We start from the raw sequence: 14,551 nt of genomic DNA on the forward strand, positions 1-14,551 counted from the left end.
TATTCATTTTTTTTTTATTTATTTTTTTTTTTTTTTGTAATTTTGTGTGGGCGGTTTTAGGCCCTTTTTTAAAAAATCTTGTCTAAACAATGTTTGCTTATTTTGCACATCCACATGGCTATTGTAAGCATTAAATAAAGTTTACGTGGTTGGGGGAAGATTACTGCAGAACAGGGCAAAATGTATTACAACACCAGAAATGTTGCACTTACTGCCTCTGTTTTGCATTTAGATTCCTTTTTAGTTTTAGGCCATGTTTGGTATTTGGTCAGCATTATACCTCAGTATTTGTAGCCAAAATGGGAACACCAGAGGAAAAGAATAATAGAAACACGGGTACCACTTCTGTATTGGCCATTCCTGGTTTTGGCTTACAAATACTGCGGCAAAAAACTCATCAAATACTCAACGTGTGACTGCGGCCTTGGACTCTCGTCTGTTTATATCACTTAATGTTTTATATTGTATATACATTTTTCATTATCTACAGATGTTTTCTAATTTATTTTTTAATTTATTCTTGTTCTAATTTTTTGTTTTGATACTATACAATTTTTAAATAAAATTTTAAAAACTTTTTTTTTGCTACCTGTTTATTAGTAATCTGTACAATATTAAACTCTGTATGTTTCTTTCTTTGTTTCTGCTTTATTTTACACATTAAATCCATCTTTACAGGTACCGTATGGACCAGATTCCTGTTTCCACTTTGTGCATGAGAGAGCTAAGGGCTGTTGGTGGTTCTTTTCTTTTTCTTTTCTTTTCTTTTCTTTTCTTCTTAATGTATTAGACTAGAATACCATTGAGCCCTTGAGGAATTCCTGTGAGTGATATGTACCAAAATGGGGCAAAGCCTCCTCCCCCAGAGCTCACATTTATAGCACATGTAAATAGGAAAGAGCCTTTTATACAGGTAATATAGATCTATGGTGCCACTGAGGCCTCGGTTGACACAGGGTACTGCACCCGACTTGGGGTGCAGTGCTCAACCTGGATCCAGAGGAGGTCGGTACTGGTTTCACCACTTACACAACTCAAACACACAACCACGATGCTCTACTCATTGGGTACCGGGCTAGGGTAGGGTCTTAAGGCAGTCTCCAAACATGGAGGGCAGCCACCCACTAGCAAGAGAGACCTGTGGGAGGAGTAGTCACCAACCAGGGGGAGTCAGGAGCCAACACAACAGTTAGAGTTCTCCAGCAGGAGAGGAAGTGAGTGGATAGTTTTCACCGGTGGTTCTGGTGGGACATAAGAGTTCATACAGTTGCCGAGGGGAGAGCTTCATTGCTCCCTCTGGACTAGCGCAACACTGGGTGCAGGACCCTAGGGAAGATCATTCTTCAAGCAGGTTTTCCAGAATCTGCCGGGACTGCGAGATTGCACGTCTCCCTGGCCAACAGTGCCTGAAGTACAGTGCTATATAGGATCTGGGGCCATGATCTGCGTCAGACCCCATTGCAGAACCGCGGCACCTGCAAACAGGACGGGACTATCACTCCACACGGACTGGGGTCCCAAAGAAGCTTTAAGCCACGGGGATCCAACTTACACTGCACTAAGGGGAAGGGCCCACTGACCACTACCCCGGACTGACCTCCAAAGGAATCTGGGTTCAACTGGGCCCATCACAGCGGGGGACTGGTACTACCTGGGTGCACAGCTTACCAGTGAGCAAAAACAACCTGGAACTGCAGAGACTGTGTGAGCCTGTTATTGCCACCGCACCTCGGCGCCCGCCATCACTACTCTCTCATCATCCCTGGGGCCCGCTCCACCTGTGGGAAGTGATACCACCTCGGCTGCTACTACCATCAGCCCCGGAGGATGGCAACAGCTAATTCCCTTGCCGCATACTGTAGGTGGCGTCATGACAAACATCCACCTCTTAACCCCCCTTTTATTGTGGACATTTCGGGGCACGAAAGCGGGCAGGGCCACTCGTGACATCCCCTGACCCTCACCGGTCCAGCGACGAGTAAAGGTAGCACCTCCCTGGGTGCCACAGATCCAGACATGGGAATATTAGACAGGTGATCCCAATTTCAGGGTATGTGCGCATGCTGCAAACTTTCTACACCAAGAACTCACCTTGTAGCAGAAAAAAAGAAGAAAAATGTACCAAAAAAAAGTGTTTGCCATGTGGTTTTTTTTCTTTTTTTTTTTTTTTTTTTTAATTTTAGGCATAAGGAGAGACATGCAGATATGGGAAACAATCTGCAGAATATACTGTACCAAATCTGCAAAAAAAAAAACAACAACAACAACCTCAACATGCGCACGGGGCCTAAATCCGCTTATGGAAAATGTTAATAGAATTGTTTTTTATGTTTGATAAGACAAAGGTTGCAGTTAAAGGCTCTTCATGTGGGAAACTCATTAGCTCCCATCACTGAGCACTATTCAATGGCTAAAGGAAAGGAAGCCGCTCTTGTAGTCACATTGTTATGTAAAGATCTAGTCCTGATTGCATTATCTAAGGATTATTCCCAGAATTACCAGCCTGCTTGAATCAGCTGGTTTTGAATCCCCTATTAAATTGATGGGCGGACCATATATGACAAGCTTCCCTGTAAGCTTACGACCAGGGCCCTCACTCCTCTTGGTATCTAAGCTGCTTTACACGCTGCAACACCGCTAGCGATCTCGTTAGCAATGTGACACGACAGATCTCAGATATGATTTGCCGAGATCGCACATGTGACCGGCGCTAAAAAAAAACGACCTATGTGCGATCTAGGCAACTCATATCTGCGATCTGGCGTATCACATCACTAATGAGATCGCTAGCAATGTCGCAGTGTGTAAAGCAGCCTTTACTTTTATTTTGTATTGTCTCATATTGTCTGTACATGTCCCCTCTGAATTGTAAAGCGCTACAGAATATGGTGGTGCTATAAAAATAAAACATTATTATCATTAGAGATAAGCCTGTACTGCGTTTTCCAAATTCTGGCAATCTGAAAGATAATGGATATCCAACTTGGCAATTCCGCCATTGTCATTCTGCAGTAACAATGGCCTTCTAAAGTTGTTATATTCATATCCAATTTGAAGAAGAGATCAACTTTATAGAGCTAGGGTGTCTATATATGTATGTAAATGTGTGTAATATATAATGAAAAAAATATTTTTTTTGCTTCAATTACAGTACTATATCTTCTGAGATCAATAACTTGTGCTCCATCTAATATTTTGTATGATCATGATTTTAAGTACAGCACCAGGTGAGCAAGCTGACATCTACATTTAAAGCTCAAAAAAACTCCAGAAAGTGAAGTCATGGCTTTCAAAGCTTCTGATTTACTAATTGACATGCTATGAGTTAATTGGAAGGGTATATGGGGCAGTATTTTAAGACGTAACTTCAAGGCCAACTTGCCTGCCTGTTTGACAATATTGTAAAATCAAAAGATTTATAGGTCTCCTTTAGTCTGATCAATCTCCAAACACCCTGAAAGTACCAGGTTCATGCATTGAAACAATAATCTTTAAATTTACAGACCATGAGACCAAACAGACATTGTACTGTCCAGGAACGAGAGCGTGTTTTGTCGCCTAGAGTTGATTGTACTCAGGGCCGGCCTTAGCCTGAATGGTGCCCTGTGCAAAACTCCCTTTGGTGCCCCCCCCCCCCCCCCCCCTCTCTACTGATTTTTTACCCAGTTTCTCAGGAAACAAACGAGGACAGGAGGCCATTTTTTTTATATCCAAATTTGTGCTGGAGAATCTGCACCTCAAATCCACCACGTTTGATCTCGTTCTTTTACAGGTCTTCGGATTTCAACCATTTATGCCGTATCCCTGGATATTACATCATGGATGGTACATGTGGATCTCACCTATGGGGTGCACATGTATCTGGAGAATGAGGCGCTGCCACTCTTCGTAAAGAAATTATATAAATTCCTATACACTTAGAGCAGCACAGGTCGTGGCCCCATTGGTGCGATCAGCATGTACTATACAAATCCTGAGGATAAACATACAGGATTATGCCAGACAATGCACGATGGAGCTGGCGACCGATGCTGTGTGTATTCTGGACCAAAAAGTCCAAAATACAAATGTTAAAGGGGAATGTGCGAAATTAGAAAAAAAATCTCTGCTTTCTATGTAATAAAGAGTCCTCAAGTCATATGTGTCACTGCCTCTCAGCTCTAATGACCTGAACAGACTGAGGTGCAGTACCACATACACACCATGAGGACGGGGGGCCCCCACACAGCCTCCTACGCGCAGCAGGAGCCCCCACACAGCCTCCTACGCGCGGCATGAGCCCCCACACAGCCTTCAACGCGCGGCAGGAGCCCCCACACAGCCTGCTACGCGCGGCAGAAGCCCCCACACAGCCTCCTACGCGCGGCAGGAGCCCCCACACAGCCTCCTACGCGCGGCAGGAGCCCCCACACAGCCTCCTACGCGCGGCAGGAGCCCCCACACAGCCTCCTACGCGCGGCAGGAGCCCCCACACAGCCTCCTACGCGCGGCAGGAGCCCCCACACAGCCTCCTACGCGCGGCAGGAGCCCCCACACAGCCTCCTACGCGCGGCAGGAGCCCCCCACACAGCCTCGCACGCATGGACAGGCAGCCGGCGGGCCTCCAGCACGAAGAGGCAGGCAGCCGGCGGGCCTCCAGCACGGAGAGGCAGGCAGCCGGTGGGCTTCCAGCACGTAGAGGCAGGCAGCCGGCAGGTCTCCAGCACGGAGACAAAGGCAGCCGGCGGGCCTCCAGAATGGAGACGCAGGCAGCCGGTGGGCCTCCAGCACGGAGACTAAGGCAGCCGGCGGGCCTCCAGCACGGAGACGCAGGCAGCCGGTGGGCCTCCAGCACGGAGACGCAGGCAGCCGCCTGCATGGAGAGGCAGTCGGCCACCCGCACGGAGGGGCAGCTGGCACCCGGTTGCCAAGCTTCAAGAAAGGGATGGAGAGGCGCCGCTGGAGACAGTACATTTAGTTTCAAACATAGGGTCTCCCTGCGGCTCCTCCCATCAAAGCCTGCTGCCTGCGCGGCGGCGGTTACAGTAAAAACGCAGTGCTGGGACCGGAGGAGACAGGAAATTTCTGACTTCTAATCTCTGCGGCGCCCCCCCCCCCCCTGAAGCATGGCCGTCGGCGCCCTGTGCGACCGCACAGGTCGCACATGCCTAAAGCCGGCCATGATTGTACTTTGATGTTGGGGAGGAAAGGGGTAAAAAATATCTGTATCACCAGTGTCCTATGTCGACATTATCTGAAAGGCCACTTGGCAAGGAAGACACTGCTCCACTGCCACAGAAAAGCCAGTAGACTGGCACATAGGGACAAAGATCTTACTTTCTCAAAAACAAATGGTTGATGAGGGTGCTTAACTGGAGGAGGTAATAGTGTTCTTCACAAAATAGCCAGCATTATGAGAAATACAATGTGGAGCTGTTAAAGCAACATCTCAATTCATCAGCCAAGAAATTAATATTGAATAGCAGCAAAAATATGCCACTTATTATGTGAAAAGTCAAATAAGGAGCTAAAATATAACCTTTAATGTATCAAAGTTATTAAAAACCAATAATTATAGGTCAAAGGGTAACCATAAGTATCTCCAGCTTCCAAAATCCACCCAAGAATATAATCAATGTGGTCAGCTACAGGAGAATAGCAAGACCAGCCTAGAGATGCCACTGATGTATAACAAACAAAACAGAAAAACATAAATTGTGTATTTTTAAAGTCACATACGGACAGCGATCCTATAGGAAAAAAATAAATAAGTAGAAAAACACATAATCAAATCAGAGGATTGTTGACAGTGGTCAACGATTCAAATTACCCCAACAATAGATGACAGTACATATGAAAATAGAAAAAATGGACCAATCTCACCGGATGGGTGGTGTATGGGGTGAACAAGCATCTCCTTCAGATGGGTCTTCTAGTTGCCATGGCATCACTGACCCTAATTATTAAAGAGAAAAGACTGTCTGGAACCCCAATGTGTGTGAACTGGGTGCTAGCTTAAAAAACACATAACTATAGTAAAGTGAAAAAACTGCACACTAAACACTATAGGATAAGAAAATATTGGTAAAGCGTAACCGCTATAGGAATATAAGAATAATGAAAAATACATTTGGTGAACTGGAAAAAAAATAGAAAACGTGAAAAATGAAAATTGCATAACTGCTAAGAATATTTGAAATAAAAGAGATATTTAGCAAATGTATTGATCAATGCAATTGTGCCCAAATACCACAACAAGGTAATCTCTTATTATTCGGGAACCTAACCGTAAATGCCTCTCTGTGCGACTACAAATCTGCAGGTCTGGGCAGATAGGCTCCTGGCTATATAATCTGCCCAGTCCTGCAGATGTTTTGTCACACATAGAACGGCATGTATGGTTAGGTTCCCGAAAATTAAGAGATTACCTTGGCGTGGTATTCGGGCCCAATTGCATTGATCAATACATTTGCTAAATATTTCTTCTATTTCAAATATCCTTAGCAGTTATGCAATTTTAATTTTTCATTTTTTCCAGTTAGCCAAATGTATTTTTCATTGTTCTTATATCCCTATAGTGGTTATGCTTTACCAATATTTCTGTGTCTGGCAAAAAAAAGTATTGCGCCGGATCCGGCGCTGTACGGCGTGATTTATAATGGAAGCCTATGGACGCCAGATCCGGTGTAGTGCGGCAAAAAACGGATCCGGCCGCCGGATCCGTTTTTTTTTAACTGAGCATGGTCAGAATCACATCGGATCTGTCAAAAAACTGACGCAACTGATGGAAAAACCTGATGCAACTAATCCGTTTTTTCGCCTGATCTGTTGCATCAGTTTTTTTTGTCGGATCGTGCCTGATGCCAAAAAACTAATGTGTGAAAGCAGCCTAAGGCTATGTGCCCATGCTGCGGAAAATTTGCGGAATTTGCCGCAATTTTTTCGTGGAAATGCCGCGGATTTTTCAAAAATCGCAGTACAGCGAGTCCCCAGCCATTTCTATGGCATTTTGGAACTGCTGTGCCCATGCTGCGTTTTTTTCCGCAGTGGAAATAATGCGAATTTCCCTGCGGAAAAATCTGCAGCATGTCAATTATTCCTACGTATTTCTCGGGTGCCATAGTTACCTGCCTTGATAGAAGACACCAGTCACTTCCTCCGTCCGGTGCACAGGAGCGCGGTGGAGCCAGGAGGAGGTGGGCGGGGCCTGCACTAGCTCCGGTCATGTGACAGACAGAGCTAGTTCAGGCCCGCCCACCTTCTCCTGCAAAGTGCAGACACACACACAGCCGGAGAGTGAAGTGCTGCGTGATGGAAGTAAGTATCAACTCCCCGATCACTCAGCACTTGTTCTGCATTGAGGATGCAGTGCCGAACCCATAGTACTGTATTCTCAATGCAGAATGACCGCAGTATATCCGCAGGACATTCTGCTGTACATCCGTAGCATGTAAACAGACAAAAGTTGTGCTGCGGATTTCTGGGAGCTCCTGCGGAATGTCCTGCGGATATAACCGCAGGACACTGTCCCCGTGGGCACATAGCCTTAGTGTAGTTTTGTTAAAATCACTGATTAATCAGCAGTAGGTTATCATTAGTGGACTACTTGGCCTGCTGCAGGTAGTCCAGAATATTCATGAGCTCTGTATAACTGCTAGATCTTCAGCAGAGAAAACTGATTTTATCAAAATGACAGCAAACAGCTCAGTAAGTGACATCGCTGGAATCAGGGTCTCTGTCTCTACATTATGCTGCTCTCAGATGGGGGGTAAAAAACTGGTGACAGATTTCCTTTAAAGATTGGGCACAAACAGACCTTTCATTGCGCAGCACAGTAAAGTTGTATTAAAATAGCTTGAAGAGAATGTATCATCAGAAAATGACCCATCTTTTTTAGATCAGATTTTTTTCATCAAATGTATTTTTTACAATTTTATTTTGGCTATCTTGTATCACAATCTAAAATAAATAAAAAAATAATCTTACAATTTTTACACAGGCATTTTTTTTAGACTCCTCTTTCTTGTCCTTTCATCAAGCATTTCCAGCAGTTTCCTTATTCTCAGTGGCAGGATTACACTGACCGATAACAACTCTCTACACAGCAGATAACACAGGATCCACCAATCACAATAGGCGATGTCACAGCTCACCCTGCTCCCCTCTCTTCACAATGACCTTTGCACATGCTCAGTAGACACTTCAATACAAAAGATAGGGTTAGGGTCTATTCATTGTGGCTAATGTACATGATGATTTTCTAAATCAACAAAAAGCTAAAGAGTAAAATCAGTGGACAATGCAAAAATTGCAAGATTTTGTTTCTAAATACAGATTGTAATATTGAAAAATAAATAATAAGTAATTTTTTGATGACCGTTTCTCTTTAACCCCTTCAAGACTTTGGAAGTACCGGTACGTCTAAGTTTTTGTGTGTCCCTTTCATGCATGTTTCCCAGCACATGTCGGTTGATCTGATCAAATATAAAGTACAAAATAAATAATAATAATAATACACATATTTGCTATCGCCGAGTTCAGAATTGCCTGATAAAGGGCATAACGAAAAAAATAATCAAAACGCCAGAATTATTTTTTTTTTAGGGGGGGGGTGCGCCGCAACCTTGTCATACAAGAGGCTATCAAAACATTGCATGTACCGAAAAATGTTATCAGTAAAAATGTCAAGACACAAAAAATAAGTCATCACTGAGCCCCAGATCCTTAAAAATTAGAACGCCATGGGTCTCATAAAATGGCGACAAAAACGCTATTTATTTATTTATTTATTTTTTTAAAATAGTGTTTTTTTTGTTTAAAAAACAAATTTCTGAATTCATTTTGACCACTTAAATAAAAAATAAATATATACTTGTCTTCATTTAATTTGTCTTCAATGAAAACAAAAAAAAAATTTGTCAGAAAGCCAAATTGGATATAATTCCACACCAAACATAAAAAAGGGGGTGGACAAAAGTATTGGCACTGTTTGAAAAATCATGTGATGCTTCTCTAATTTGTGTAATTAACAGCACATGTAACTTACCTGTGGCACCTAACAGGTGTTGGCAATAACTAAATCACACTTGCAGCCAGTTGACATGGATTAAAGTTGACTCAACCTCTGTCCTGTGTCCTTGTGTGTACCACATTGAGCATGGAGAAAAGAAAGAAGACCAAAGAACTGTCTGAGGACTTGAGAATCCAAATTGTGAGGAAGCATGAGCAATCTCAAGGCTACAATTCCATCTCCAAAGACCTGAAAGTTCCTGTGTCTATGGTGCGCAGTGTCATCAAGAAGTTTAAAGCCCATGGCACTGTGTCTAACCTCCCTAGATGTGGAAGGAAAAGAAAAATTGACGAGAGATTTCAACGCAAGATTGTGCGGATGGTGGATAAAGAACCTCGACTAACATCCAAACAAGTTCAAGATGCCCTTCAATCCGAGGGTACAACAGTGTCAACCCGTACTATCCGTCGGCATCTGAATGAAAAGGGACTGTATGGTAGGATACCCAGGAAGACCTGACTTCGTACCCCGAGACATAAAAAAGCCAGGCTGGAGTTTGCCAAAACTTACCTGAGAAAGCCTAAAACGTTTTGGAAGAATGTTCTCTGGTCAGATGAGACAAAAGTAGAGTTTTTTGGGAAAAGCCATCAACAGAGTTTACAAGAAAAAAAAAGAAGAGGCATTCAAAGAAAAGAACACGGTCCCTTTAATCAGACATGGTGGAGGTTCCCTGATGTTTTGGGGTTGCTTTGCTGCCTCTGGCACTGGACTGCTTGACCGTGTGCATGGCATTATTAAGTCTGAAGACTACCAACAAATTTTGCAGCATAATGTAGGGCCCAGTGTGAGAAAGCTGGGTCTTCCTCAGAGGTCATGGGTCTGCCAGCAGGACAATGACCCAAAACACACTTCAAAAAACACTAGAAAATGGTTTGAGAGAAAGCACTGGAGACTACTAAAGTGGCCAGCAATGAGTCCAGACCTGAATCCCATAGAACACCTGTGGAGAGATCTCAAAATGGCAGATTGGAGAAGGCAGCCTTCAAATCTCAGGGACCTGGAGCAGTTTGCCAAAGAAGAATGGTCTAAAATTCCAGCACAGCATTGTAAGAAACTCATTGATGGTTACCGGAAGCGGTTGTTCCCAGTTATTTTGGCTAAAGGTTGTGCAACCAAGTATTAGGCTAAGGGTGCCAATACTTTTGTCTGGCCCATTTTTGGAGTTTTGTGTGAAATGATCAATGATTTGATTTTTGTTTCATTTTCTTTTGTGTTTTTTCATTGCAAGCAAAATAAATGAAGATAATAATACCAAAGAATTTGTGATTGCAATCATTTTCAGGAAGAAACTGAGTATTATCTGACAGAATTGCAGGGGTACCAATACTTTTGGCCAGCACTGTATATATAACAACCCAGTTGTAGAATTGCACTTTTTTTTGCAATTTCCTCGCAGTTATAATTTTTTTCCCCATTTTCTAGTATAATACGGAGCAGAATGAATGGGGTCATTCAAAAGTACAACTCGTCCCGCAAAAAACAAGCCCTCATATGGCTATATGGACGGAAAAATATGGGTCTTGGATGAAGGGGACGAAAAAACGGAAAATTGTCGGTTGGTGAAGGGATTCAGGTAATCAAACTGAAGGTAACAGAGGAGCCATTACAAAGCCCTGACCTCAATCCCATATAAATGTATGGACAGAACTGAGGAAATGCATACAGAATGTGGAGAAAGAAGCACAGGCTGGAATTAGTCACTGTGTCCAGTATTCTGATGTCATTTTACATTATTGAAATGTAACTCAGTAGGGATCAATACTATGAGAGGGAATGTGGATTAGGATTAAAGGCTGCTTTACACACACGCTAGCGATCATTAGCGATGTGACACGCCCAGATCTTTGTTACTATTTGCCGAGATCGCTCATAGGTCGTTTTATAGCGGTCACACGTACACATTTCACAAACGACGCTACATCGTTCAGCGATATATTGTTTGACCAAGGGAGTCGTGTGGATGTTGTTCGTCGTTGGCAGGGTGTCAAACGTAGTAATATGTCTGCTGCGTTCCAAACGACGAACAATATTTTTAAACTGAACGACGTGTCAACGATCAATGATTTTCACCCTATTTGCGATCGTTCAGACCAGGGCTGTGGAGTCGGTAAGCCAAACCTTCGACTCCGACTCCTCAATTTCTCTTGCACCGACTCTGACACAGACTCCGACTTCGACTCCGACTCCTACATATATTGCTTATAGTTAGGTGAAAAATTTATTGTAGTGCATGAACATGTGTATGTGAACATCAGACATTTAATAATTTTTATGATACAAAAATCAAGATATTTGGATAGAACATAAAGTATATTTTTTGGAATACAACTTAAGAACACAAACTGTAATAAATTGTAAATATGTAATACAATATGTAATTATATTTATATGTATATATATATATATATATATATATATATATATATATATATATATATATACACACACACACACACACACAAGATACACATGTAATCTACTGTATATTACATATTGTATTACATATTTACAATTTATTAGTTTTTTTGTGTGCTAAAGTTGTATTCCAATAAATATATTTTATGTTCTATCTAAATATCTTGATTATTGTATCATAAAAATAATTAAATGTCTGATGTTCACCTTGTACTACAATACATTTTTCACTTAAATATAAGCATTATACTAAATGTTTTTATTTAGTAAAATATTCATCACACTCTGCATTGCACTACTGTCCCCAATTTATTATATATTTTAGGAGTCGGTGCATTTGTGACGGGCGGGGAGGGAACGCTGCGCTCACCACGCTCGGGTCCGGCGCTGCTGCTACTGCTGCTCAGTGGCTCGAGCGGTGGGCCGGATCCGGGGACTCGAGCGGCGCTCCTCGCCCGTGAGTGAAAAGGGGATGGTTTGGTTTTGGGGATGTAGTCCGTGACGCCACCCACGGTTTGTGGTGATAATGGGACACCACCGCTGCTCTGGGCAGGGATCCCGGGAGCGATGACAGGGAGCAGCTGAGATGTTTCTCTCCCCTCCATGGGTAGGGGATTTTGGTGGTCCCGGGACCCGGTGATAGCGACTGGAGGGTGGATGGCAGGAGTTGGGGAGGTGCAGGGTCGCGGGGCAGCGTAGTGCCAGACGGCACGGTGGTACTCACTCAGCCAGTAACTTACACGGAGTCTCTGGTAAAACAAACGGCTGGATGGACGGGTCCCACAGACGGCTGCGGTGGTCACTCCCGGTAGGTTGGCGGTGACTGTCTCTCCCTGCACCTTTGATGTGATTTTGGCCCCGATGGCTTCCCACCGGTGACCCGCTCCCCAGAGGTGTATTTGCCAGAGGAGCCCCTTTTCCCCGCAGGCGCTGGCCCTGGGACCTCTAGCTGTGGCGGTAACTGTATTTCCCTTCACGGTTGAGCGGTTGCCTTTGGTCGGGTCTTTGCTGCTGGGAAACCCCGGAGGTTCCCGTCGCTGACGGATTTGACCGGTTTAACGGCGACTCCAAGCCTGGTCGGGGTCCGTAGGCCCTGCCAAGTGGTGCTGGCTTCTCTTCGCTCCCCGGTTCGGTACCGGCGGGCTACCGCCCGTCCCCGGTCCTTACGGCCTTGCCTGCAGACGGTCACCACCATCTGCCAACCTTGATGTTTCTGTGCCCGGGCCACGTACCCGGACACGGCCAGTCTGCTCCACTACCACTTCCTCAACTCTCAAAACTGTTCTGCTCTCTGTTCCCGCCTCCATGACTGTGAACTCCTCGGTGGGTGGAGCCAACCACCTGGCTCCACCCCACCTGGTGTGGACATCAGCCCCTGGAGGGAGGCAACAAGGATTTGTGTGTGACTCTGGTGTTCCTAACCGGGGTGTGGGGTGTGTTGTTGCTGTACCTGTGACGTCCTGGCTTGTCCAGGGCGCCACACATTTTATACCGACTCCACCAAAATGAGCTCCGACTCCGACTCCACGACTCCACAGCCCTGGTTCGGAGTCGCACGTAGGTATCACATGCAGCGACGTCGCTAACGATGACGGAAGTGCGTCACGAAAACCGTGTACTCCGACGACATATCGGCAGATAAATCGTAGCGTGTAACGCCGCCTTAAGTGTCAGGAATTGTTAAAAATTACTTTTTAATGAATGTGGCTAAATGTATGTAATTTTATGATTACATGATTCTTCCAACTGCAGCGGACAGCCTTCTGTGGCTCCATTGTTGGCTGCTGCCTTCTCGTTGCCCCCATTATGAGTCACAATGCCAGGCTCCGGAAGCATTGTGACAGAAGGAACACAGAAAGTTTATAATCTGCCCAGACCAAGCCATGTTTTCAGCGAGGCAGTGGGAGGAGAAGAGCTCGCACCATTCATTACAAGTGTGAACTCCATAGCAACATTCAGTCACACACACACCCAGGAAGAAAGCGAGCAGCTTCCTTACTACACCCATGATTTTCTTCCCACTCACCTGTCAGGATCCTCCCTCTGCAGATGGACCCCTCAATCAAATCTGAGGACTGAACGCTGCCACTCACCATGGGGCACAAGAGGCTGGCCATTGGTAGGAGAGGGATGCAGGGGCACTGTCATGCTGGGTGCACTGTGGAGATGGATGGATGCTGTGATGGAGAGAAGGATAAATGTTGCACGCACATATATATTACTTATTATTTCTTATAAATGTTTTGTCTTGTTATGGGTTGTGATTTGATGGATCGCATACGCAGTAATCCAGTTTGAGTTCATTTTATTCTCTAATTATTATTATATTACTTTTCTTTCTACAATATCGACTAAGAGTTCTCACTAATTATAGGTTTCCAGCAGATTAAATGTTATTCCCAAAGTATTACTTTACTACCTGTCTATAGGATAGATTAATGATAACTTAATTTAGGGGTCCGACTCTTAGGCCAAGTGCACACTTTGCGTTTTTGCATGTGTTTACACAGCGTTTTAAACTTCAGCGTAAACACATGCTTTCTGCTTCCCCAGCAAAGTCTATGAGAATTAAGCAAATTCCATGTGCACGTTGCGTTTTAAAACACAGCGTTTTGGATGCCAAATTTTTGACAAAATCGATGCGTTCTAAAAAGCAACATGTCACTTCTTTTGTGCGTTTTGGATGCTTTTCCCACTCTGTCTATGGCAAAGCAAGCATCCATTCTGCACTCACAATGCATCCAAAATGCAATATTTTGGCTGCGCTTTGAAACGCACACGCAGTGACAAAACGCTGCATAATATTTGTCACGGCAGAACGCAACGTGCGCACATAGCCTAAAGACTGCTTTACACCAGGCAATCTATCGTGCGATAGATCGTCGGGGTCACGGTCTTTGTGACACACATCCGGCATCGCTGGCGATGCCGGCCTGTGTGACACCTCCTAGCGACGCAGTATCGCTCACAAATCGTGAGTCGTGTACTGATCGCTAGGTTCCATAATATCGTTTAATTTAGTTGTTCATCGTTTCCGGGGTAGCACACGTCGCTCCGCGTGACACCCCGGGAACGATGAACAGCAGC

The 14,551-nt window shown here is 44.4% G+C and overlaps 1 protein-coding gene across 3 annotated transcripts in view; it reads left to right on the forward strand.

Moving 5' to 3' along the window:
• Positions 1 to 13,360: 13,360 nt before the first annotated feature.
• The window catches only part of RGS22 (regulator of G protein signaling 22), a 154,638-nt gene continuing 153,447 nt past the window's right edge, over positions 13,361 to 14,551 (forward strand). For all 3 annotated transcript variants that reach the window (XM_075316243.1, XM_075316244.1, XM_075316245.1), the window contains exon 1: positions 13,361 to 13,583. In XM_075316243.1, coding sequence (XP_075172358.1) covers positions 13,559 to 13,583 — 25 coding nt within the window. In that variant the 5' untranslated portion in view covers positions 13,361 to 13,558. The remainder of the gene's footprint in view (positions 13,584 to 14,551) is intronic.

This window comes from Anomaloglossus baeobatrachus, chromosome 6 (genome assembly GCF_048569485.1).
Source record: "Anomaloglossus baeobatrachus isolate aAnoBae1 chromosome 6, aAnoBae1.hap1, whole genome shotgun sequence".
NCBI classification, from domain to species: Eukaryota; Metazoa; Chordata; class Amphibia; order Anura; family Aromobatidae; genus Anomaloglossus; species Anomaloglossus baeobatrachus.